Source organism: Chlamydomonas reinhardtii, chromosome 12 (genome assembly GCF_000002595.2).
Source record: "Chlamydomonas reinhardtii strain CC-503 cw92 mt+ chromosome 12, whole genome shotgun sequence".
Classification (NCBI taxonomy): domain Eukaryota; kingdom Viridiplantae; phylum Chlorophyta; class Chlorophyceae; order Chlamydomonadales; family Chlamydomonadaceae; genus Chlamydomonas; species Chlamydomonas reinhardtii.
This window is the reverse complement of record NC_057015.1, coordinates 4,085,031-4,108,969: the sequence shown is the minus strand read 5'-3', so window position 1 is coordinate 4,108,969 and position 23,939 is coordinate 4,085,031. Positions and strand designations below refer to the sequence as shown.

Genomic DNA, 23,939 nt, shown 5'->3' with positions numbered 1-23,939 from the left:
ATTTCGAAGCCGACAATTCGGCTCACGACAGCGGGCGGGGGGCTGTGCGCAGCGTTGTTGCCGGCTTCGAAATAGGTGTTCGGCCCCTTGTTCAGCAACGGGAGTTCTGCCAAACCCAAGGAGCGCTGCTCAAACCAGTCCTGGTGCTGACTGAACTGCAGCGCCAGAAAGACGTCCCAGCGCTGGTTCTCCGACTGCAATGACACCACAACCTGTGTTTCTGTTCTGCGCGTGAAGGGAACGGGCGCAAGCATCGGCTGCTGTTGAGTGGCTGCTCCTGCTTGCACCCCTTGCTGTTTGTTTCGTAATGTGCCGTGCCGTGCCTCGCAGGTGCGCTGCAGCAGAAGGGTTTCGACGCGCTGCTGGACGCCTCGGAGCCGTTTGCGGAGTTCGTCGGCCCCCACCAGGGCGCGGTGGACGCGGCGGGCGCCGTGATCAAGAACAGCTTCGTCCTGGGCCGCCCGGACGGTGAGTTGCAGTTCGGGGACCGACCGCGACCCACCGAGGGCCCACCGACACCGCGACCCTCCTTCACACAGGCTGTGGTATGGGCGGCCAATATGACAGCGATTTCCGCGGAGCGGGTGGCCACACGCGCTGCGACAGTGTCGGGCGCGCCACGCCCGTAGACTTCCTGTTTGTTCCCCGTGGAGAGAGCCGGCCGGCAGGTGGGCGGGCGGGAGGGATGTATGAGGCATGGGTCCCATGACCCCGTTCCTGCTTCCTGACGCTGAGTCCCACGCCCCACTCCTCCCGCCCGTGCAGAGGTGCACCAGCTGGTCGGTCACGGCCACATCTGGGGTGGGCCTGGGGCACGTGGAGACCGAGTACCCGAGTGTGGGCGCCGGTGGTGGCACGGGGTTCCGCCAATGCTGCTGCCAGCCGGCGCCACGCCCACCAACTGGAGCTGCACGATGGTCACGGACCTCGGCTCATGCAGCTCTGCGCAGCTAGAGGCGATGGCCGCCGCCACGAGTGCCGCGGCGGCGGCGCTGGCGGCAGCGGTACCGGCCTGCTCTCAGCCGCCGCCCATGATGCCGCTGGACATTCAGGAATCGGATTACCTGGAGGCCTGCAGCATCCGTGGCAAGGCGGGCGGCGCCACCGCCTTCGCGCGCGGGGTCGGCCTGTACGACCCGGCGCACGCGGAGGCGGTGAAGGCCGGCAGGGCGGCGGGCGGGGTGCCCAGCAAATGCGGCAAGTGCGGCGACTGCAAGCGCTGCAAAAACCGTATCATCCAGCAGAACTGGCGGGCGAAGAAGAAGGCGATGAAGGGCGGCGCCGGTGGCAGTGGTGGCAGCGGCGGCGGCGGCTCGGCGGCGGCGGTGGTGGGCCTGACCGCCAACGAGGAGGCGGCGGTGGTGGACCTGACCGCCAACGAGAGGTGAGCTGAGGAGCAGTGCTGGGGAGGAATGAGGAGGAGTTCAGGGGAGTGGGCGCCCTTACCTCTGCAATGCTGGACTGCTGGTAGCGACGCCTGGGGCGCGGTGCTGCTGCAGCACTACAAGGGACCATCCGGTGCGGCGGGAGGCAGCGTTGGGTGTGGTGGGACGGCGTGGTGGCATCGGAACGCGTCGCTGGGCGGGGTGTGTGGGTGTGGGTGAAGTGGTGGAGAATGTTTAGGGAGGTGCACGCTTTCTTCATGTTTACACGAAGGCACCTCGCTGTCCGTACATCAACCGTGGTCCTTCAAGTCACGTAAGCGAGCCCTGACAAAGCCCTGTCGTCCCTTTCCACGCACCGTGCAGCCACACGTGTGTTCTGTGAGCATGCTGACTGTCGTGGAGTGACGGTAGGCTGTTGTGTGGCAATGGTGAGTGAAGGGGCAAGCTGCATTGGTAGTTGGAGAAGAGTACTGGGTGCGGGCTCAAAGCCTCTGAAACCTCCGTCCATACTACCAGAGCCCAAACAGTCGTGCTGTTTCTCTGCTGTGCTGCTCTGCACGACTCCTGAGCCCCAGCATTCTAATCCCTGCCCCTGCCCGCCTCTCCCCGGCTTGCCCGCAGTTGCGCACTGAAGGGCCGCTAGTTGCACCAGGAGGTTCTCTACTTGACATGAAGGACGCCATCAACAGCTGGTTCCGCTGGCCGGTAACTGCAGTACTGCCAGCGTATCAGTGCAGTTCATGGGAGACCGCGGCGGTAAGGCTTCAAGGCTTTCGGCTGTCAAGCACAAGCCGGTGCAGCTGATTGATGGACTCAGGTCAAAGTGCAATGTGCATGAGATAAATGTGCGTGTGCGTAGTACGGTGGCTGTGCACCTAGTGCACCAGAGCGTTGGTGCACAGCCACCGTACTACGCACACGCACATTTATCTCATGCACATTGCACTTTGACCTGAGTCCATTGGGAAGGCTGTAGATCAGACCATTGGCTGGCGTTCCTGGGATGAGAAGTGGTGATGCTGTCATGCTGGACTTGGCCATTCCTGTGGGTATAAGATGCACGTTAGCTACTCTGCAAGAGCATTTGCCGGTGGTCAGTGCATATTGTCGCCGCCAATAGTGTTGTGGGACAAATTCCTGACATGTCGGGATCATCGTTGTGTGAAAGTCGGGATGTCTACAGGTGACCCTGGGTATTGTTGAACCGGGGGTATTGTTGTCCCGGGCCCCGTGCGTACTGGGCTCTTAGAGTTTCGGGCCCTCCTCCCGGACTTCAGCTGTACCGACCATACCCATGAAGGCTGCCGGGTCACATTTGGAGTTGGCCACTTGCCGGGCACCCAGGGTTTTTCGACATGCACGAATGCGTCGGCGGTCGGTTGACCGGACTTAGTGCCGCTTCGCACATCGCAGAAGGCGCCAAAAGTCATTAACAATATTATAATAGATTTCTGTATAGCGTCCCGACGAGTTTGATGCTGTTTGCAATTTTCGTTTGGTGCGGCATGCTAACATTTTCGCGGCATCATACCCAAGAACCCCAAAGAAATGCCAGCAACTACGTGTATTGCAGCTGCATAGTGCGAATACGTTCACTAGGTGAGGCGGACCACGGCTGAGTTAGTTTGCGGCAGGCCACACCTTGTTCCTTGAACCCCACCTCACCCTCATACGCACGAGACGAAACCATGACGTTGGGCGGGCAGGCAACAGCTAAGTTGCTGTCAAAGACCGTGGAGCACATGCTTTTAGTGTAAATACGATGTGTGCGGGCGGGCAGAGTGCGGCGTGCAACATGTGCGGGAAGCCATACCGCACCCTCCGCGCGCCATCACGCCGTACATGTGCTACCTGCAAAACCCCGGTCCCCGGCTGTAACTCCTTCTGCAGAACCCTCTTGTGGACCAGTGGCCCAAAGCGCGTGCCAGTTACTAACTTCATGGTGGGCTTATGGATGCGGAGTACAATTGAAGGGACAGCCCGACAAGCGGGGGCACGCCGCACCCACGCCGCGAAGGGCCATCTGCGACCCAGAGAAACAACACCCGCCCCCTGGTTGACTGCCGACCTTCATAGTGCTACGCACATGAGTCGAAGCCAAGCCGAAGCCCGCCAAAGCCCCACCGCCACGTAACACCCCTCATCTCGTTTAGGTCTTTTGGCGGCAGCACCAACGCACAACAAGGCGCGACAGGCCAGAGGTCTGCCGACATCCCCATCAAACGCAAGCACCACACATTTTCTCGTCGGCGTCACAGACGCGCAATGTCTTGGCCCGGAGGCCCATGTCCGGAAACGTCGGTGCCGAGGCACCACAAAGGGAAACCGAGCCGGAAACTGACCAAACCACCAGTACACCACAACACCTCGCCACGGCAGGGGTCGTATCTTGTTTTTGGGGTAATGTCTAGCTCCAGACAAAACCGGCCCGGTGGCCGCCGTCTTTTGTCTGGGCACATGGCGGTTTGGGGGCTCCTCCATAGGAATCGGGACAAAACCCGCCCCAAACCCGGGCCAACAAAGTCTCGCCCCAGACATTAGCCCCCGGGAGGAATGTCTAGGAAACGGCCAAAATGGCCAATTAATGTCTGGAGACATTAAGATAGGAGCCCTGCGCCACGGGCACACCGCCCTCCACCTTATGGCCCAATATGTGGAAAAGTGCAACAATACCCCGGGTCACCTGTATCCACAAATGTTTAATATGGACCTACCCCTCCATACCCACGCATCTTTTCTGCATTTGGCATGGCTTCTCCGAAATCTTCAACACAAAATCTTGGGCAGCTACTGACGAAACACCTACCGCTACGCAGTACCCCGGCTTGCCCCCTCCCCCTGTCGCATTGCGCACCATTGGAGGCCAGGCATGACGAGATTTTACCCCCGATCCCAGCTATCGCTCTATCGCTATCGTGCAGCTATCGGCTATGGGCTCATTCCCAGCATCCAGTTCCGCGCAGTCGCAGTTGTGCGAACGGGGTGGGAGGGGGGTGCGGGGGGAGGGATGCCCGGTGCCCGGACTGTGTGCGAGCCAAGGCGAGAGAGCGCGGGCGGGGCGGGGGCGGGGGCGGGGGGGTGGGGGGGTGGGGGGCCCCGAGATGTTGCACATGATTCCGCGAAATCGTCACCACGATAGTATGCACCGTTGATACCACAGAATCAGCGCTGCTGATGTATCGAGTTGAAGCAAACGGCGTCGCTGCTTTTGCCGATCGGCGAGGTCGCAAGCGCTTCGCACTCACAATGTTTTGTCAAACGTTTATTGCCTTGAAGTATCATCGTCTACCACAAGTCCGCGGTTGACAAGCAACCCGATGGCGCTATTGATGGCGCTATCGAGCGCCGGGATCCTCCAACGCCTCCAATCCCTTCGCCTCTAGTCTGACGTCTCCCTTGCGTTTCCGCAAAGTTATGCATCGCTTGGGACAAATTGAATGGCGTATTATTTGCACAAGAATTCTGGCTACGTTCGGGTTTCCCGACGTAACTGCACATAAAACTGGAATAACCGAGGGGGCCCCGCCTGGGACTCGATGCGACCGCAATGGCTTTCGCCCCTCCCCCTTCGGGGGAAGGGGCAAGCCAACCGTACGTACCGGGCACGCTGGGGGTGGGAGGCATCCTAGTTTTGGGGCCCATATCTAGTGTCGCACGTCTAAGCACCCAGAAACCCTTCTCACATTCCGAGTATGATTTCGAACGCTCTCATTGCTCTGTATGGCTGTGTGCAAATTGTTTGACATGGCAAGGTTGCGACATGCGACATGTGACATAGCAACATACGACATACCGACATACCAAGACTCGCCCACATTTGCATAGCTACGCGTCCTGGAGCTCATGCAAGTAACATCTCCCAGCTTTGCGGCGGTGCATTGCGCTAGCATAGCCACAAGCTCCTCCCACTGGCCGCACCCTACGCCACGCCACCACCACCGTGGCAACCGTGACACGTTTTGTTGTGTGCCACGGCGTTCCACGCTTACCAGAGGCATATTGAATGCATCCACAATATGTTTGGCGGGTTTGGATGCGTTTGGGCTGTATGTGCGTTATGTCGCAATGTCGTATGTCGCAATTCACATGTCCATATGTCGCAACCTGACCATGTCAAATAACTTGCAAGCTGCTATACTCTGTTGAGGCATGGGGTATCGTTGTGTGAATGCGAAAGAAACAAACACACGCGCAGTATAGATGACATGGGGTATAATTTGGAAGATTCTAAACCCCCAGGAGTCCCCCACCCTGCTCCGTGCTGAGCACGCGCATGTAGGTTAGTAGGCCCTCCTCCCGCAGCCCCGGCAGCTAAGAGAAATCGCCTAGCTTCGCTTTGGGAGCGTCCGCCTTCGTGACACTCTTGAGCACGACGCAGCTAGCCTCCTCCTCGTCCTTACCCAATCCTGCTCGCAATATGGATACGTACCCCACCCCTCCCCTCCAGACACAGCAAAACAAAGCATAGTCCCGACCCTACAACCCAACCCCCCCTCAAAACACCAAAGCAGCGCAAGTACCCAACGTCATGCAAGAAGTCAGTGCGTGATGCAAGAGACAGGCGGCCCGAAGGTCCATGCTCTTAAGACAAAACCAAGAAACCCCAGCAAAACCAGAACCAACCCTGCAAAGAAACTACCAGAAGGCACCGCTGAAAGAAATGCTGGCCAAGAAGTGACGCTGTTCCACCGGAAGAGAAACCAGATGCTCACAGCCACACAGGCGCAGCATTTCCGCAGCAACACCGTCGCCCTTGAGGTTGGCTTCACCGCACGTCTGCGGCTGCCACCCAGGACAACACGCCAGCCCGTGAACTTCGGTCCTACGGGTCTCCCTTACAGCCAGCAGCGGGCGATGGGCCACGGCGGTCAGCCAGGCTGCAGGAGCAGGCAGTGGCGGCAGGTGCCGCTGCGGGAGAGGCGGGGCCTAGCAACGCTGGCACTCAGCGCCAGGGTATGGCACGCCGCCGGGTGCCGCATCACCCAGCGGCGGTCCAGCTATGCCCGGCCCTGACGCCGCAGCCGCCAGCACGGCGCGGGAGGCATGCCCAGGGCCTCGCCGGAGGCCCTGCGGCGCCTCCAGCCGCCGCCACACCTCCCCACCACCGCGGCGGCTTGCGCCATCGCGTGGGGGCTGTGCACCACTCGCGCGCTTGTGTGCCGGCAGTGGTGCTGCCTTAAGCACGCCGCCGCCTGCTCAGCGCTCGTATCTTACGAAGGCAGGGGCGGCGTCAGTGGCCGAATTCCTTGAAATGGCTTCGTTTAGTTGACGAAACAGGCTGGCGCCGCTTCGTTCACCCCCAAAATTCTTCCGGGGGCTCCGCCCCCGACCCGCACGATGTCGACACCGACACGACACGCCCACTCCTCCCCTGCTTCCCGCCGACCAAAACTCACTCTCCCGCCAGGGGAACCCCTGTCTCCCGCCGTCAACACCCATAGGTACAGCCCGTTGAGCTTTCTTACCACATGCCACGCAGGTTTCGGCCGTGGAGTAGCCGCTGGAACCCCCTGTCCTTGGCCAAAAGTGAGGCATGAAGTGGCCATATGCAGCGGCCAGGAGGTGGCTCAGAGACAGCCATGTGTAGAAGGCCTGGAGTCATGCACCCCAAAAGGGGGGGGGGATACGGCACAGCTAGGGATTGCGCGTGGCAATGGGCAGCATCACGGGGGCAGTCAATCGTGCAAACTAAACGCAGGGCAGGGGGCAGCAGGACAATGGAGAAGAGGCTGTGTACGTGCAGTTTGGAGCAATCAATCGGTGACTATCGTCGCCACCTGCAAACATTCGCCGATATGATCCCTGCAAATTAAGCAAGCCTGCAAAAAGACAACGAAACGTACGTACGCTGCGTGTCCACGTCTGTGTTGCCGTTGACCTTGAGCAGCGCGGTTCGTAGCGTGCCGGGCCCCACCGCGGCGCTGCCCGTGGCCTCGGCCCAGTCCATCACCGAGTCCTCCACCGCCTGCGGCCGAGGCTAGAGGGGTTTACACAACATTTGCGGAGTGATGGCGTAGCCAGTATATAGGGCGCGTTGATACCGATGTCCGTTAGGGGGAACGAGGGGCGTGCGAGGGCCGCCGCCGCCGCCTCCTCGCCCTCGCCTGCGGCCGCCGCGTCGCGCTTGGTGGGGTCTGCCGCGAGCAGGCGCGTGAGCACCTCGCGTATGTCCGCCTTGTCAGGGCCGTCAGGGGTTGCTGCATGCCAGGTATCCTCCAGCCAAGGCAAGGCATGATCAGCCGAACCACTGCCGATTCCGAGGGCAGGGCGGGGCCCAACCCAGCCTGGAGCCGTTCCTGCACTGCACGTGCTGCTGCCAGCCAGGTCTCTGGTATGTCTGCTGCAAGGCTATTCAGGCCCTCGAGTGCCGGCTGCTCGCGCAGCTGCGTCTCTGGGTCAAGGTGCTGCCGCACCCATTCCTCCCATGCCACACCTCCAGTCGCTCCCACTGGCCGTGTTGCCCGCCATGCTGCCGCCGCTGTCAGTGCTTGCACCAGGTCACCTACGGTGCGCAGGTGGCGACACGCTGCGAGGCGTGTATGGTGCGCCTCAAGGCCAGGCCGTCGGGTGTGGTCACCCTCAGGCAGGAGCGGATTGCCCCACAAAGGTGCTGCCCAGCACCAGTCGCCTGGCGCTGGTGGCGGCGTCCTCACCGCTCTCACAGGCGGGAGATGGCCCAAAGCCTCGCGCAGCAAGTCGCCCGGCAACTGGCATCCCATGGGTCGGACGTCAGGGCGGGCTGTGAGCATGGTCCATGGGCGCAGCGAGGGATGGTGCCGTTGTAGGCTGAGGGCCACAACGCGGTGCAAGGGGTGGTGTTGCTCCGTGGGCGCGGCAGCTTCTGCCTGGACGAGTCGGGCCGCCCACAAGGCCTCACGGCCCCGTAGGTGCGCTCGGAGCGGCAGCATTCCGAAGCCGCCCACCACCGGCGGCCCAGCCAGCATTGAGGAGGGGACGCCCGTTAGCCGCCGCTCCGTGTCATTTGGCCCGAGTCGCCTATCTGCTGCTCGCGCAGCAAGGCGTTCTAGCTGGTCAATTGTGTCGCCAGGCATGCCAGCGTGCTCTGCATGCCACGTGAGCATGGAAAGGGCATAGCCGGATACCCCTGCCGCTCTCCCGAAGGCAGACAGTGGCAGGTGGGCGAGAACCTGCATACGCCGTTGAGCGTCCATTGCTTTGGTTGCCCAGTCCAGCTGAGGCTGCTCTGACGTATTGGACGTATACCTTGGCATGCAGCAACGCCACTGCCTGTGACGGCGCCACCCATGCCCATGCCCATGCCTGCCGCGGGCCCGGGTCCGGGGATGTCATCCGTGGAGGCGGACAGGTTCACGCCCTGTGACCTGTGACAGGTTGCGTCGGCGCGGAGTAGGGAGGGGCGGTGTGTGCGTGTATGGAGGGAGGTCAGGGCAATAAAGCCCCTCAACACGCGCACACGAAGCTGTTCAGTGCCTCCCGTACACGCACTACCCCGATCAAAGGCTGTAGTGCCGTAGAATATAGCCAGCCCCCTCAGGTACAGCCGGAAACTCCCGCCGGCTGAGCTGCCGGAGTCCGCCTAGCCGAGTCACGCGCAGACCCCAGCCGCACCTGTCGACTGCGCGCGCGCTCCCCCGGGGACTGGAGCTGCCATTTGCGCCCGGAAGTGCTGGGAGAGGAACAACATGTCCTCCGCTCGCCTCCGCACTCAGGGGCGGCACTGGCGAGGCGCTCCGGAGTGTACTGTTTTGGTCCATCGCCGGAGGGCTCTTCGCGGGGGGCCACGCTGGAACGCAGCGTCCAAGAAGCCGCTTATCCTAGCCTCAGCGGTCCGAGACAACGCGCTTTTAACACGCGAGTCCGGACATGGCCGCGCTTCGAGAACAAAAGTCTCTGTTTCTATGCGCGCAGGTCTGTTATAATATAGTTTCTGCTCGTGTATGTCTCACCACCCATTGAAGACACCCTTAAGTGGGGACAAGTGGTGGTGTTGGGTTGAAAAGCTGCAACGAGTGCCAACCGGTCCCACGTTTTAGGTCGCAGATAATAAAGCTTCACAATGGGCGTAATAGACATGTCAAAGAAGCAGCCGGTAGAGGGCCTCTGCGTGATTGGCAGCAAAAAAAACTAGCAATCTCGTTTTGTGTCTACCCAGCTATTCTTGGTGAGCTTGTGTCGATTTGTCACCCAAATAGGCATCGTAATAGGCATCGTGTTTACGTGGTTGCGTTCACTGCCTGGCCACCGTTTTGCTGCTTGCGTCAGAGTCGACCTCGGTTCGGCGCTCTAAACAGAAAATCGACCTTGCTACCGTAGTATTTGGGCTTTAGATCCACTGCTTATCAAATCTAGGCTCAAGAATGCAGCTGCTCGGTGGTCGGCAGTCTGTGGCGCACGGCCGTGCTGCCGGTTCGCGCCGCTCGGTGCCTCAGGCGCCCGCGCTTCCTCGCTCTCTGGGTCAGCCGGGTGCTGCTGATGCGCTCTTGGGCCGCTCGGCGGGGCTCCGCACTGCGCCCGGTCTGAAGGCTCGCCGCTCCGCTCGCGGAGCTGTGCGCGTAGAGGCTTTCTTCAACAAGCTTTTTAAGACCGATCCCTCGGCCGGTACTCGTAATAAGTACCAGTCGCGTGTGGACCAGGTGAACGCTCTGGAGCCGGCCATGCAGGCTCTGTCCGATGACCAGCTGCGCGCTAAGACCACGGAGTTCAAGGAGCGCGTGAAGAAGGGCGAGTCGCTGGAGAGCATTCTGCCGGAGGCATTCGCGGTGAGGCGCAGGGAGCTAGCCGGTGTGGAGCCGGTGGGCGTGAGCTTGGATGTCGGTTGGCACGTACCCCGTGGAGGACACGCACGGGGTTCCGTCCGGCTCTGGAGGCCAGCACCTCCGCTTGGTGAAACTCAGGCACGCCAGGATCATGCAGCCTCCGGCGTTTGATAGTTTTCCACTCTATGTGAGCCGGGGCCTGAGAGCTACGCGTATTGTTCATTGCAGCAGTGACACGGTGCGGGTTGAAAGCGTCATGGCATTCCAGCGTGGGACGTAGCGGTTGGTGGCGCCACACGGCCCCTGGCAGACGCGGCACAGGCATGTGCAAAGCTGTGCTCGTGGCCCCGCATTGCCTATGGAGCTTGTGTGGGACCGACCCAGATGGCCAGACCGGCCGTGGCAACCGGCACAGCACCGAAACGTATGCGCCACAACTCTGCACCACTCCCAAGCCGCTTTCCCAATCCTTCCTCCGCATTCCAGCCGCATCCTCGTCACCCGCTCCCAATGGCCCCCACCATGCAACCGCCAAACCCACACGGCCTCCTCCCCCGAACCCTCAGGTGGTGCGCGAGGGCTCCCGCCGCGTGCTGGGCCTGCGCCCCTTCGACGTGCAGCTCATTGGCGGCATGATCCTGCACGAGGGCCAGATTGCGGAGATGCGCACCGGCGAGGGCAAGACGCTGGTGGCGGTGCTGCCCGCCTACCTGAACGCGCTGACGGGTCGCGGCGTGCACGTGGTGACGGTGAACGACTACCTGGCACGCCGTGACTCGGAGTGGGTGGGCCAGGTGCACCGCTTCCTGGGCCTGTCCGTGGGCCTAATCCAGGTGCGCCGGTGGCAAGAAAGGGGCGAGGGAGGGGGGGTTAGTTCATGTCAACTCCAAAATAAGAGCGGAGCAAAGGGAGGGCTGGAGGCGGTAGGAGAGAGGAGGGAGGGTACTTGCTACCAATACCTGGGTGAGTTGATGTCCAGGACCCACAAGGGAGGGGCGGGGTGACGAGGGATGGCAAAGCAAGCGAGGACTGGTTTGGAGTCGGATGGGGCTAGTGTCTACATCGTGCTGGTATCAGCGTTCGGTGGTGGGCAGGGCGCGCCTACTTCTCTCAGTACGCTCAGCCACCTAGCTGTGCAAGCATGCAGCCATGTATCCAATGCCCATACGCCCTCCCCCAACCCCGCCCCCACCCTCTTAACCCTGCAGGCTGACCTGAAGCCCGAGGCGCGCCGCGCCGCCTACGCCTGCGACGTGACGTACGTGACCAACAGCGAGCTGGGCTTTGACTACCTGCGCGACAACCTGGCGGCGGTGAGGGAGGAGGGAGGAGGGAGGAGGGAGGAGGGAGGAGGGAGGAGGGAGGAGGGAGGAGGGAGGAGGGAGGAGGGAGGAGGGAGGGCGGGACTAGCACAGCACAGACACTGGGGAGGACTAGGGTGGCATGAGGAGCTGCGCACTTGCGCGGGAGGCGGGCAGGAGGGAGGACCAGAGGGCTGGTGGAGAGGGCTGGTGGAGGAACGAGGCTGCGGGCAGGGGTCTTTCAGACGCAGAAGGACGAAAGGGTTGGAGGAACTGGCCGCGGAGGGGTGCTGGAGGCCATTGCGTTACGTGCTGTGGGATGGGCACATGTGCCGCTCAAAGCAGCGGAGCAGGCGCAGCTGCAAAGCGCTCGGCAGCCACGGAGTGGCGTCACAGCAGCATGAGCGGCAGCCTGCACACCAGGCGGCGGTTTGGCCAGGTGCAGGGTGCCTCTTGCAACTACACCCAGAAGCCGGGGTGTGTTTGCATGAGACACATGGATTAGTAGCGGGAACAGTAGCATGCCTGCAATGCCCAGCCACTGCGCTGTAGGCCCGGGCACGAGCGCCTGTTCCGCACGGCTGTGCCACGGACAGAGGCCGGGACCGACCCGGCCCGCCAGCACCGTCGCAATCGCTGATCCGTCCCTCCTCGTCGACACCCCGCCCTCCGCTTTGTCAGGCCCCCGCCGAGCTGGTGCTGCGTGAGGCCACGCCCTTCAACTTCTGCGTCATTGATGAGGTGGACTCCATCCTCATTGACGAGGCGCGCACGCCGCTCATCATCAGCGGCATGAGCGACAAGCCCTCCACCAAGTACGTCAAGGTGAGGAGAGCCGGGCCGCGTGTGTGTGGGGGGGGCAGTGAGACGGGAGCAGCAGCGGGAGCTGGCGGAGCCGGAGCAGGCGCCTGGAGCCAGAGCAGGAGCAGGAGCTGGCACCTGGAGCACAGGACAGGAGGACCAGCACGATGGCGGTGTTAAGATGGGGCTTGGGTCAGGCCCCCGTTTACCGAGCCTGCACGTAACACCACATGCAACCGGCATACCATGCACTACACCGTATGGCGCTCGGGCGCGAACGTGAATACACCTGCACCTGCCGGCCCCCACAGGCGCACAAGATCGCGGACGCCTTGTCCCGCGACGTGCACTACACCGTGGACGAGAAGCAGAAGTCGGTGCTGCTGACGGAGGACGGATACGAGGCGGTGGAAGACGTGCTGCAGGTGGGGGCAGGGGTGGGAGGGAGGAGGCAGCGGGAAGAGGGCAGCGGGAAGAGAGCAGCAAGAGGGTAGCGGGAGTTGGCAAAAGCAGAAGCTTGGAGGTGTTTGGGAATGGCCGAATGGGTGCAGCACAGGATGGAATGATGACCTGTTTGCGGTTTGTTGAGGTGTACTATGTACCGCCTGGCCCAGGCCGCTGCCGTATCGCCACGCCTGGGACGCACCCGTACCGCCTTCCTGCCTCCTTGCCACCGTCGGCACTTCATGTTTATGTTTGCTCACTCTGTTCTCCACGTGAATGCCCCATCCCCCTTGCAGGTGACTGACCTGTACGACCCGCGCACCCAGTGGGCCTCCTACATCATCAACGCGCTCAAGGCCAAGGAGCTGCAGATCAAGAACGTCAACTACATTGTCAAGGCCGGAGAGGTGGGCCAGGGCGGATGCGGGGGCCAGGGGGGCAGGACGTGGAGGACGGGCTCGCGGGATCTTTGGGGAGCTCAGGCGAGGGCAATGTGGCCCAGGCAACAAGCCAGCAATGCTGCGTGGATGTCAACAACCGCAATCAGCGCTAAACAGCACCCACTCCCCGCCGCCGCCCCCACCTCCCTGCAGGTGATCATCGTGGACGAGTTCACTGGCCGCACCATGCCCGGGCGCCGCTGGAGCGACGGCCTGCACCAGGCTGTGGAGGCCAAGGAGGGGCTGGAGATCCAGAACGAGAACATCACCCTGGCCTCCGTGTCCTACCAGGCCTTCTTCCGCGGCTTCCCCAAGCTGGCGGGTGCGTGCGGGCGGGGGCACACGGTTGGGACTGATGCAGGGGCGCGGCAAACGAGCGGCGTCAAAATGTGCCGAAGGAGGAGGCATAGGACAGGCTGCGCGAGGCAGGACGGAAAAGCCTTCTCCTTCTGCAGACGGGGAAACAAACGACTCCTACCCGCTTCTTCACGGCCTCGTGCCCTGCTGTCGCTGCCGCGCTGCAGGTATGACTGGTACCGCCGCCACCGAGGTGTCTGAGTTCGACTCCATCTACAAGCTGCCTGTGGCCGTGGTGCCCACCAACCGCTCCATCAGCCGCCAGGACAACCCGGATGTGGTGTTCCGCCTGGAGCAGTACAAGTGGAAGGCGGTGGTCACGGAGGTGAAGCGCATGCACAAGACCGGCCGGCCCGTGCTGGTGAGCACATTTGGGGGGGGGGGAGGGGTTACACACGCACTAGGGACACGCAGGGGCGGAGACAGAGGGAGTGGAAGGCGCAGGGTGGGGCGGTAAGAAAGGCTGCGCGGGGGGGAAGACCCAGCGGCTTGAAACCCAAGGTGGGTGTCGCCGTGCTCGGCTCCGAGTGAAGTGCTGAGCGTGATCCAACGCCGTCTCCTCGCCCGCAGGTGGGAACCACCAGTGTGGAGAAGAGCGAGATCCTGTCGGCCATGCTTCAGGAGGAGGGCATCCGCCATCAGGTGCGTGAGCCGCGAGGAGCGGGCGCCCTTTGGGGCGCAGGGAGGGGGTTAACGTTGAACCAATCCCGTAAGGAAACAGTCGCGCAGGGAGGGGGCAGGAGAGCCAGTCGGATGGAATTCGCGCACGTGCACACGCCAGAAGCACACGGGGAACACATGTGAAACGTGGAACGGGTGGTTAAACATGTGTACATTGTCATGCGCGTTCCATACGTGCCCGCACCGAACACGCACGCGCGCATACGCCACGCGCAGGTGCTGAACGCCAAGCCCGAGAACGTGGAGCGTGAGTCCGAGATTGTGGCGCAGAGCGGCCGCAAGGGCGCCGTCACCATCTCCACGAACATGGCCGGTCGCGGTACCGATATCCTGTTGGGCGGTAACGCCGACTACATGGTGCGCTTCGTTGGTGGTTACATGCGTGTATTTGCTCATGCGTGTATAATGTGTGTTCATTTGTACCGTATGTGTTCATGTGTATGCGTCAGCTCTGGCCGGGTAGCGCGCACTGTAGCGCACCTCCACGCACCTCGCACCCGCCCTAAACCACCTCCGGATCCCCTCACTTCCCACCTCCCAACCACACGCAGGCCCGCCTGAAGCTGCGTGAGATGCTAATGCCCGAGGTGGTGACCATCGTGGAGGACGACAACAACCCCTTCCGCGTGGGCAAGGACGGCAAGGCGCGCGTGCGCAACTGGGCCGCCAACCCCTCGCTTTTCCCCTGCGAGCTCAGTGCTAACACCATGGTGCGTGCCCCCTTGCGTTGTGTCGCTACCGCGGGGACTGGGAGGCTTCCACATGAGCGGCTGCAGTCGCTTTGTTAATGTCGTGGCGCAGCACGATGGCCCGCCGTGTATGTATGCATCGGACATGCTCCTCGAGAGGGCGTGATGGCGTGAACACCCTGCCAGCTGGTCTTGCCTGTTCCGCACTTACCGTGTTCCCCCACACGCATCTTCCTCCGTTGGTGCTGTGCAGTCCATGGCCAAGTCCGCTGTGACTGCGGCTGTGGCGGCGTGGGGCACGCGGCAGCTGTCGGAGCTGGAGGCGGAGGACCGGCTGTCCGTGGCGTGTGAGAAGGGACACACCGAGGACCCCGAGCTGCTCAAGGTGAGGCAGGGGGGCTGGGGGGCGGGATGGCAGGGGCTGGAACCATGGTGGCAGCCGCTTCGGGATGTGTACATGTGCCAAACCCCAAGTGTGTGCGCCCTGCCGCCCCGTACTCTGCCCCTGGCACCAACTCCATGCGCTCCCTTCCCTCAAAACGCACTCGCAGCTGCGTGAGGCGTTCGGCGCCATGCTGTCCGAGTACAAGGCGGTGACGGAGGTGGAGAAGGCCGAGGTGGTGGGGCTGGGCGGCCTGCACGTCATCGGCACGGAGCGCCACGAGTCGCGCCGCATCGACAACCAGCTGCGCGGCCGCTCCGGTCGCCAGGTGCGCCGCAGGAGGCTGGGGTGGGAAGGGCGGGAGGGGGAAGACGGCGGAGGAGGGGTAGGAGGGCCGACGCGGCAGGGGCAGGAAGCCAGGAGTTTCGTCATCCATGATACGTGTCATGCGTCGCCACCCTCATCACCCTCCCCACCTTCCTCCCGGGCTGCAGGGCGACCCCGGCTCCACCCGCTTCTTCCTGTCTCTGGAGGACCCGCTGTTCCGCGTGTTCGGCGGCGACCGCATCAAGGGCCTCATGGTGGCCTTCCAGGTGGAGGACCTGCCCATGGAGAGCTCCATGCTCAGCGACGCGCTGGACACGGCGCAGAAGCGCGTGGAGGCCTACTTCTTCGACATCCGCAAGTGAGTGGGGGCTGCCGCTGCTGTAATGCGATGAGATGCGGTGTGTGTGTGTGTATGTGCGTGTTTTGGGAGGTCGTGGCTACAGCTGTGCGGTGAATGCGAAAGGATTGGGCTGGGCGTGGTCAAGGTCGAGGTACACAGGTCCTTGCGCCTCCCGCTACCTCCTTCCTACACGCCCTTCGCTCGCGCACTCACCCGCCCGCCCCTCTCTCCTCTCCCCTATCCTCTCCTTCCCGCAGGAACCTGTTTGACTACGACCAGGTGGTCAACACGCAGCGCGACAAGATCTACGCGGAGCGGCGCAAGGCGCTGCTGGCGCCCGACCTGGCGCAGATGATGCGCGAGTACGCGGAGAAGACCGCAGACGACATCCTGGAGGTGAGGAGGGAGGGGTGGGGCGCAGCGGGAGATGCGGTGTGCTGCTGCGACTGCGACGTAACATGAATACGGTGCGCTCTGCAAGGTGCGGCCTGGGCGCGCCCCGACGCCCCGCTACTTGTCCACAGTGCTGCTGGCCTCTTGCACCTGCCCCGGTCTCATCTACTTAACATCCCCCCTCCTCCTGCTCCTCCTGCCCCTCCTCCCCCTGCGGCACCTTCACCTTCACTGCAGGCCAACGTGGACAAGTCCACGGAGCCGGCCGAGTGGAAGCTGGACAGCCTGGCCGCCAAGATGGTGCAGTACTGCTACCTGCTGGAGGTGAGGGGGAGGGGTGGACAGGAGGGGGCCGCAGGGGGCGGAGAGGGACGCGGCGGGGGGTTCGAGCGAGTACATGGGCGCGTCACGTGTACGGCAGCTGTGATGTACGTGCGGTTGAGCTTTGACCTGCCAGCCTCGCCCCCGACTACACCCAACCTCACGTTCACGCCACCCCTCCCTCCCGCACCCCCAGGGTCTGACTGGCGACGAGCTGCTCAAGGTGGCCAACGAGAGCGGCTTCGAGGGCCTGCGCGTGCACCTGCACCGCGTGTGCGTGGACGCCTACGAGAAGAAGGTGCAGATGGTGGACGCAGTGCAGCCGGGCCTGATGGCGGAGGTGCAGAAGTTCTTCGTGCTCAGCCAGACCGACAGCCTTTGGAAGGAGCACCTGCAGGTGCGTGTGTGCGCGTGTGTGCATGTGCGTGTGTGGGTTGGGGAGGGGGAGGGGGCGTCGGCGCTGTGCACAAGGAAGCTTTGGCGCTGTGCATGTGGAGAACGTGTGTACCGTATACGTTGTCCGCTCAAACGCGGAGGCGCGGTGCGCACTCTGCAAGCAGAAACACTCGGACCTCTAGCTCATACTCCCCGCCCATCACTGCCGCCGCGCCCACAGGCCATCAAGTTCCTGCAGCAGGCGGTGGGACTGCGCGGCTACGCCAGCAAGGATCCGCTGACCGAGTTCAAGCTGGAGGGCTACAACCTGTTTGTGGACATGACGGCGCAGATCCGCCGGTGAGAGAGCGGGAGAGGGAGGGGCTGGGGGTGTCAGATGAGGGCGTTGGCGGGTTCTGCTGCAGTGAGCGGAGCTTGCTGGTCGCAACCGTAATGTTGTTAGCAATGCTTGTGTCCACGTCCTTTGAAATCCGTAGTCTCAGCCTCTTCCCTTGCCGGCCCCGCCCCTTGCAGCAACGTGATCTACAACGTCTACATGTTCCAGCCGCAGCGGATTGTGCCGGTGGAGGAGGTGCAGCAGCAGGCGGCAGCGGCCGCGGCAGCCAACGGCAGCGCCAATGGCAGCAGCAACGGGACAGCCAAGGAGGCGGAGACCGCCAAGAGTGGCGGCAAGCAGAAGGCCAAGGCCCGCGCATAAGCGCTGGGCTTGCAGCAATGTGTGTGTGTGTGTGTGTGTGTGTGTGTGTGTGTGTGTGTGTGTGTGTGTACGCGTGTGTTCGTTACGTTGAGGGGGTATGGAGATTGGTGTGTCCGCAACTTCGCTGCAACCGAAACAGCGGGTTGCGCTGCGGGATAGCATGAAGAAGGACTGAGGCAAGCTGAGTACAAGTTAACGTAACGTTACCGTATGTTGAGGGGTGCAGGAGAGTTCACGGCTGTTTTGGTGGTGCTGACGGAGAGACTACGCCGTACGGTGCGAGCTGCATTCACTGTGATGCGATGCTCTTCTTGTTGATAGTACGGGCCCGATTTTGAGTGCGGCGCACGGGCATTAGGTGGTGCACAGCAGCACAGGAAGTATGCACACAGAAGCGCAGGGAGAGGGCAGCCCCAAGAGAGTCGAGAGAGGCTGTCAGGTTGGCACAGGTTTGACATGATGGCAAACGCAAAGGCCAATCAAGCAACTGTATAACGACGACGAAACTCTGAGAACATGATTGCGACGTTACAAGAGCTCAAGAAGGGCCAGCCGCCGAGCCCAATGCGGGATGACATGGGGCTTACGAAGGCTGCGCTCGCCTGTAGGCAACCTCTCTGCTCCGTGGGCAGACTAGTCGATTCCGGGTCTCGGTCCACTTGGGTTGGAATAACCCTCCCGTGCCCCCTACACACGCAATTGCGCACAGATAGCGGAAGCCTCGCCTCATGCCCGCCAACACCCCATCATACAGCATCAAGGCCTCTGTTCTCACAAACAGCGAGCCTGGGCGCAACGGATAGCGCTGCCGAGAGTGCCAGGGATACCGGACGCAATGCAAACTACCACCGGCTGCACTTCGGCCGCCCTGCCAGGGCACTGCATCCCGTCCAGCCTAACGAGCTCAGGGAGCCACTGCTGCATCTACCTGTACCACACCGCCTGACATCCTGCCTCCTCCAAATGCTCCCCAACACTCCACACCCGAGTACTGTACACATACACATCACCGCTACCACGGCCACTACCACCCAGGCGCCAGCGCGGCCTCACACCATGTCCTCCTTGTTGGGGGCCTTGGTGTAGGGCACATCTGTGCCACTCGGCCCGGCGCCTCCACCACCGCCTCCCCCGCCTCCCCCACCTCCTCCGCCGCCTCCGCCCCCGCCTCCATGACCGCCACTTCCTCGCGCCCGTGGAAAGCGGCGCCAGATGCTTTTGGGCCGCTCACCGACATTCTCCACCATTTCTTCTACGTGCTTTAGGTTGCTGCGAACAAACGAGAAGAAAGCCCCGAACAACGTCGCCACCGCAAACGCCAGGCCCACTGCTGCCATGGCTAGGAGCATCACTGCTATGATAGCCCCGCAATCGTCGCTGCCGCCGCCCGAACTGCATGGCACACGGGCAAGCACAGGGAGGGGGGGTTACATTCATGATTAGTTAAGGAAGTGGTAGACGGTAGACCATCTTGCGGAACATGAAGCGTTACCGACGATGTCGACCAGCTCCTGGCTCCCGGGGGGGTCAGGGCCACAGGGTCACAAGAAGCACCGGCCATAGCCGCGTGCAATGCTACACCCGCCTGCACGCTCCCCCAGACCCCTGTGCAGGCAAGCTTGGCACCAACTGGGCGGCAGCGCGTGCCCACATCCCAGCACCGCGCATGCCCCATCGCACTCCACCGTAGCTCCCCCGCTGACCCAGCCGCCCGCGGCGCTCTGCCACGCCAGCATCTATGTCACCCCGCCTCGCTCTGCCCCTTCGAATCAAGCTGCGCCCCGCTCTCTTGGCACTCACCAATGGCAGCTCCCGCAGTTGATGCAACCCGGGTCGCAGTAGAGGGGCGCGGAGGGGCCGGCGCGGGTGTCGCCGCCGCAGGCCATGACTATGAACGCCACGAAGCCGAAGAGCCCCACTATCACAAGCCCATCCAGCATGTGAATGGTGACCCGTGCGCCGCTGCTCAGGTGCGCCGTCCCGAGGGGCAGCAGCGACGACAGCTGCGTGCAGTGGGGGTGGATGCATGCGCGTGGATGTGATGGGAGAGGCTGGATGGCGGCTGTACAGCCTGGCAGCTCAGGAGAACCACATGAACACAAGCCAGCCAATGGGGTAATGCCAAGATTCGTGCGCAGGTGATGAGTCTTCCATTGGCTTCATTCGGGCGCTGCACTCACGATTGGGATGTAGCCCAGTACCCAGGACGAGGCGCCCAGCAGCAGCAGGAACAACACCACAGCCGTCGCCTTGGCCCCCAGCAGCTGCGCCCACCACAGCCGCCTGAACTGGTACTCGAAGTGGCAGATCTCACAGCGGTAGTGCGCCTGTGTGCCCGCCTTCATAGCGCGCCATTTGGCCAGGCAGGCGCGGTGGATGTACTGCGGGCAGGGATGCGTGTTACAGTGCAGACGTGCAGTTGGCTCAGGGGTCATCAGAAGCCCCAAATGGGCCGAGGCGTGCAGAGACCGCGAACATCACGCCGGACGAAAGCAGGATATGGTGGTGTGCTGGAGTGGAGGCCGGGGTGGGGTCGCGGGCGGGGTGCACAGCTGCCTCAGTGCTCACCCGCGTCGAGCCCTTGCACAGGCAGGGACTGATGAGCGGGTCCTCCGCGGCGCTTTGGGACTCCATACAGATGCGGCATGTGTTCGCCTGTGGTGCATCGTCGTCCTGGCCCGGAGAGCCCGCTACCATGTTGGGCCCAGCTTCCGGTTCTGCTGACGAGGTCAGTAGGGGCGACACTTCTTTGTGAGTCCCTTCGGATATTTCTTTCGAAGACATATCCGGCACAGCGGGAGGATACAAAGCGCAAACTAGTACCGCATTTTTAGACCAAATTTGTTGCTCTTTATTGGCAAGGCGCAGTAGTCATGCGGCTGTATGACGTGTGGTAATTTGTGTCGGTTGAAAATAACAGGTCCCGTAAGCCACGGGGCCGAATGGTGCCCGTGCCTTGAACTGGATCCCCAACGGTGCCCGTGCCTTCCCCACCATCGTCCCCCCGGTCAATCAGTTATCCACCTTCCAAATCATCATACATCCTTCATTGACCAAGGTTTCGCAGCGCGCGTATTGAAACCGTGACAGGCATGACCAGACCTGCCTCGCCGCAGGTGGAGCTTAATCGAAAGTTGAGAAACGGAAACTCGGAAGGTCGTTGCGGTGCAGCCTTGCTTCACAATTGCGCCAGGTTCTGCCCGTTGAGACGCGTGTCAACCTGGGCATCGCTGAATCCCCCCGCCCGTTCACTTCAGGTGCGGTGAACGCCACAGCTACCACGGTTGCCTTCCAACGCCTCTGCCCTCGGCCCCCGCTCGACGCCCTTCATACCTACTATCGTGTATGGTACACGTAACCTGCTCAGCGAATGTTAGAGTTGCATCGCAAAACCGCCCGACGTCGTAGAAGGGAGTAGGCGCTTAATAACCAACATCGAGTACACGCTGTGCCGACACAACGGTACTGTACATTTCGGGACTTCACGCCGTACCGCATCACCCAATCGCATTGCTCGTGGTTGTACCCGCAAATGGCAGCCCCTGCTCCATGTATTCAAAGTCAGATGTGAGGAGGTAAGCGCAACGCGACCAGTACTCATGTCGCCCGGGGGCCCACCTGCCCATTGTCCCATCGCCCCCAGGGAGGCCACCCAAACACCATCTTGCTCCCATCCACCTAATGGAGCACCGTCCCAACCGTCAGGGTGCCCCAACAATGGCACGTCATCAAACACTACAAGTACATGTGCCAGTAACAAGGAGGTGGCTGCCTTATGGCAGGAAAAGGGCTGATCCCGGGTCGTTATCAACCCAGCCACCTTGACGCGCGTAAAAAGTGCCAGTAAAAATACAGTAAGCAAGAAAGGTTTGCCTGGCCTGGTACCACACCCCAACCAACAAACATCTCTTGGCGCTGATCTAGACTGATTAACAAAACAACAACAGCAACCGGCGACTGCTCGCACCACTGCATCCACCAGCTGATGCTGAAGTGCCTTCACAGACGGATCTCTCTCATGGTTCAACCGCCGGGACGACAGCGGTAAGCTGCTCCTTGCTCCTGCTCCTCGTGCCTTGTGCAGTCGTGCTCATCTGCCACTACACCATGCTGTCTGCCGTGGGCGCCTTGGTATAGGGCCCGGCCGAGCCGCTCGGCCCCGCGCCTGCTTCCCCAGCCGCCTCGCCCACCCCACCGCTGCCTCCGCCTTCCCCGGCACCCGCCACACCCCCATCACCTGCACCGTGAGCCGCCTGCCCGCCCTCACCGCCCTCCGCACTGTTGCTGCCGCGCCCCCGCGACAGCCACGTGGGCCAGCTGCGCGCGGCCTCCTCCGGCTCCCCAATGTTTTCAACCATGGTCTCGACGTGCTTCAGGCTGTCCTTCACAAAGCCATAGAAGGCGTCGTACAACGTCACCACCGCAAACAGCAGCCCCAGCGCCACCAGCGGCGCGTAGGGCCACACCTGCGCCACGATGTAGCACAACACCACTGCAAACACCAGGGCCGGCGGCAGGCAGCGCCCCTCGCTCGGGTTGCCACTGCGCAGCGCAGCATAGGACAGGGCAGCACAGGCAAGGTTCAGGGTGCAGGGAGGTAGAAGGCGCTGCTCTGTGCACCTATAACAAGTCTGCCGACAAGGCCTGGCGCTGGCTTCCTGGGCACGAGACAGCCCGCACGCCTCCTGCCTCTTCCGCGACAGCCCACTGCCGCAACCACCCGCACAGTCGCCGCCCTAAAGCCGCACGTGCACTCACGTGCATGCCCGGTTGTTGAACACGAGCGCGTAGCAGGAGTCCTCCTGGTAGGCCCGCTCCCGCAGCCGGCCGGTGCAGCCGGCGTGCATCAGTGACACCACGCCAATCACGCCCAGCGCGAAGAAGCCCGTGAAGGCGTGCAGCGCCACACGCATGCCCAGACCCAGCCCGTCGTCGTCCGCCCACAGCTGTGCATTCGAAGGGTGGGTGGGTGCCAGGGAGGTTTGGGGATTGGCGAGATGGTGGTGTCAGCCAGGTACGGCAGCTGACAGCATATGTGGGGCTGCAGGCCTCAGCCAAGATTATGCCTGGCGTGACGACAGCAGTCTATACGTGTGTGTTTGTGTGCGTGTGCGTGTGCGTGTGTGTGTGTGTGTGTGTGTGTGTGTGTGTGTGTGTGTGTGTGTGTGTGTGTGTGTGTGTGTGTGTGTGTGTGTGTGTGTGTGTGTGTGTGTGTGTGTGTGTGTGTGTGTGTGTGTGTGTGTATGTGTGTGTGTGTGTGCTCTGGCCGAGCATATAAATCTATCCTATGCCAGCGGCACGGCTGCACTCACGTAGCGCAGGTTGCCCAGCACCGCGGAGATGGCCGCCAGCAGCAGCGTGAACAGCACCCCGGCTGTGGCCTTGTGCCCTAGCAGGCGGGCCCACCAGATGCGGCGGAACTGGTACTCGAAGTGGCAGATCTCACAGCGGTAGTGCGCCTGTGTGCCCGCCTTCATGCCCCGCCACGTGGCCAGGCACTCGCGGTGGATGTACTGCAGGGCAGGGTAGGCGGGCGAGCCCAGGTGAAGCGGCGCGCGTTTACAAAGGGCGTGGGCATCATGTCTCGATGGACAGGTTCGGGAACATTCATGGTATTGGATCAGATATTCCCACAGCAGCGGATGGAAAGGGGGGGGGTTTCGGGGGCCTTGTCGGGGGCAACGAGGGGCAGGTACGGAGGTGCTGCACGCAAGCCTCACCCGCGTCGAGCCCTTGCACTGGCAGGGGCTTATGAGAGGATCGTCGCTCGAAGTCTGTGGCTCCATACAAATGCGACACGTCCGTTCTAGGTGCGGTAGAGTATGCGGTCCAGTGCCAGGCGAGCCCGCTGGGCCGGCACCGCTCGGTGTTGGGAGAAGTGCCTGACCTTCGGGCGTCACCTCTGGAGTCATTGCGTCAAGATGTTTCTGAAACGCGAGTATTTGCCAATTGAGTTTGGACAAATGGGGCGAGTGGTGCTCAGTCAAGTGGACTCTCTTGATGACTCGAGGCAAATACGTAACAACGACCAACGTGCAAAGCGTCCAACAGATGCTCAAGATTACAGGTAGTTAAAAGCTATGTGCAGTCGACTTGGGCGGAAACATGTTTTGTCACCTTCCGGCACATTCACATTCAGGGTCAGGTTTGGGATGACATTTGCACCGCAGGTGGCTCCCGGTTGGTTGTTTAAGTAGACCGGGTGTGTTGAACAGCAGCCCGTGGGGCGCTGGGTGCGTCCCGGCTC

At 62.1% G+C, this 23,939-nt stretch overlaps 5 protein-coding genes across 5 annotated transcripts in view; 2 read left to right on the top strand and 3 right to left on the bottom strand.

The window, feature by feature from the left end:
- CHLRE_12g517950v5 (uncharacterized protein) overlaps positions 1–3,275 on the top strand; it is a 4,111-nt gene extending 836 nt beyond the window's left edge. Inside the window, exons 2-7 of the mRNA XM_043068334.1 lie at positions 331–468; positions 540–668; positions 766–1,384; positions 1,749–1,813; positions 2,007–2,230; positions 2,343–3,275. Of these exons, the coding sequence (XP_042918429.1) occupies positions 331–468; positions 540–668; positions 766–1,384; positions 1,749–1,767 (905 nt within the window). The 3' untranslated portion in view covers positions 1,768–1,813; positions 2,007–2,230; positions 2,343–3,275. The remainder of the gene's footprint in view (positions 1–330; positions 469–539; positions 669–765; positions 1,385–1,748; positions 1,814–2,006; positions 2,231–2,342) is intronic.
- A 1,797-nt stretch (positions 3,276–5,072) lies between these two features.
- Positions 5,073–9,454, bottom strand: CHLRE_12g517925v5 (uncharacterized protein). Its single transcript, XM_043068333.1, has 5 exons — positions 8,976–9,454; positions 8,610–8,728; positions 7,484–8,448; positions 7,233–7,350; positions 5,073–6,977 (listed from the first exon to the last, which is right to left on the bottom strand). Exons 1-5 carry the CDS (start codon positions 9,119–9,121, stop codon positions 6,847–6,849), a joined length of 1,479 nt encoding a protein of 492 aa, XP_042918428.1. The 5' UTR covers positions 9,122–9,454; the 3' UTR covers positions 5,073–6,846.
- A 96-nt stretch (positions 9,455–9,550) lies between these two features.
- On the top strand, positions 9,551–18,202 carry CHLRE_12g517900v5 (uncharacterized protein). The gene is made up of 19 exons (XM_043068332.1): positions 9,551–10,126; positions 10,690–10,956; positions 11,332–11,436; positions 12,106–12,249; positions 12,537–12,650; positions 12,966–13,076; positions 13,263–13,431; positions 13,634–13,827; positions 14,037–14,108; positions 14,364–14,504; positions 14,699–14,857; positions 15,090–15,221; positions 15,388–15,546; positions 15,713–15,903; positions 16,143–16,281; positions 16,516–16,602; positions 16,796–16,996; positions 17,216–17,334; positions 17,509–18,202. The coding sequence occupies exons 1-19, from the start codon at positions 9,725–9,727 to the stop codon at positions 17,690–17,692; spliced, it is 3,090 nt and encodes a 1,029-aa protein (XP_042918427.1). The 5' UTR covers positions 9,551–9,724; the 3' UTR covers positions 17,693–18,202.
- A 6-nt stretch (positions 18,203–18,208) lies between these two features.
- On the bottom strand, positions 18,209–20,544 carry CHLRE_12g517850v5 (uncharacterized protein). The gene is made up of 4 exons (XM_043068331.1): positions 20,261–20,544; positions 19,873–20,073; positions 19,493–19,695; positions 18,209–19,084 (listed from the first exon to the last, which is right to left on the bottom strand). Exons 1-4 carry the CDS (start codon positions 20,387–20,389, stop codon positions 18,742–18,744), a joined length of 876 nt encoding a protein of 291 aa, XP_042918426.1. The 5' UTR covers positions 20,390–20,544; the 3' UTR covers positions 18,209–18,741.
- Positions 20,545–20,592: 48 nt separating this feature from the next.
- On the bottom strand, positions 20,593–23,844 carry CHLRE_12g517800v5 (uncharacterized protein). Its single transcript, XM_001697027.2, has 4 exons — positions 23,413–23,844; positions 23,005–23,205; positions 22,451–22,638; positions 20,593–22,234 (listed from the first exon to the last, which is right to left on the bottom strand). Exons 1-4 carry the CDS (start codon positions 23,476–23,478, stop codon positions 21,793–21,795), a joined length of 897 nt encoding a protein of 298 aa, XP_001697079.2. The 5' UTR covers positions 23,479–23,844; the 3' UTR covers positions 20,593–21,792.
- Between the last annotated feature and the right edge of the window lie 95 nt (positions 23,845–23,939).

What these genes read in the sequence shown, in the direction of transcription:
- CHLRE_12g517925v5 (XM_043068333.1), bottom strand. Translation starts at nt 9,121, where the DNA reads ATGGACCAAAACAGTACACTCCGGAGCGCCTCGCCAGTGCCGCCCCTG. An exon ending in AGCGCGCGCGCAGTCGACAG is followed by an intron (nt 8,729 to 8,975) that starts GTGCGGCTGGGG and finishes AACCTGTCACAG; the next exon opens with GTCACAGGGCGTGAACCTGT. An exon ending in TGGCGTTGCTGCATGCCAAG is followed by an intron (nt 8,449 to 8,609) that starts GTATACGTCCAA and finishes CGTGGCATGCAG; the next exon opens with AGCACGCTGGCATGCCTGGC.
- CHLRE_12g517900v5 (XM_043068332.1), top strand. Translation starts at nt 9,725, where the DNA reads ATGCAGCTGCTCGGTGGTCGGCAGTCTGTGGCGCACGGCCGTGCTGCC. An exon ending in GCGGCCGCTCCGGTCGCCAG is followed by an intron (nt 15,547 to 15,712) that starts GTGCGCCGCAGG and finishes CCCGGGCTGCAG; the next exon opens with GGCGACCCCGGCTCCACCCG. An exon ending in CCGCAGACGACATCCTGGAG is followed by an intron (nt 16,282 to 16,515) that starts GTGAGGAGGGAG and finishes CCTTCACTGCAG; the next exon opens with GCCAACGTGGACAAGTCCAC.
- CHLRE_12g517850v5 (XM_043068331.1), bottom strand. Translation starts at nt 20,389, where the DNA reads ATGGTAGCGGGCTCTCCGGGCCAGGACGACGATGCACCACAGGCGAAC. An exon ending in TGTGCAAGGGCTCGACGCGG is followed by an intron (nt 20,074 to 20,260) that starts GTGAGCACTGAG and finishes CCCTGCCCGCAG; the next exon opens with TACATCCACCGCGCCTGCCT. An exon ending in AACTGCGGGAGCTGCCATTG is followed by an intron (nt 19,085 to 19,492) that starts GTGAGTGCCAAG and finishes TGTGCCATGCAG; the next exon opens with TTCGGGCGGCGGCAGCGACG.
- CHLRE_12g517800v5 (XM_001697027.2), bottom strand. Translation starts at nt 23,478, where the DNA reads ATGGAGCCACAGACTTCGAGCGACGATCCTCTCATAAGCCCCTGCCAG. An exon ending in TGCTGGGCAACCTGCGCTAC is followed by an intron (nt 22,639 to 23,004) that starts GTGAGTGCAGCC and finishes TCGAATGCACAG; the next exon opens with CTGTGGGCGGACGACGACGG. An exon ending in TTCAACAACCGGGCATGCAC is followed by an intron (nt 22,235 to 22,450) that starts GTGAGTGCACGT and finishes TGCGCTGCGCAG; the next exon opens with TGGCAACCCGAGCGAGGGGC.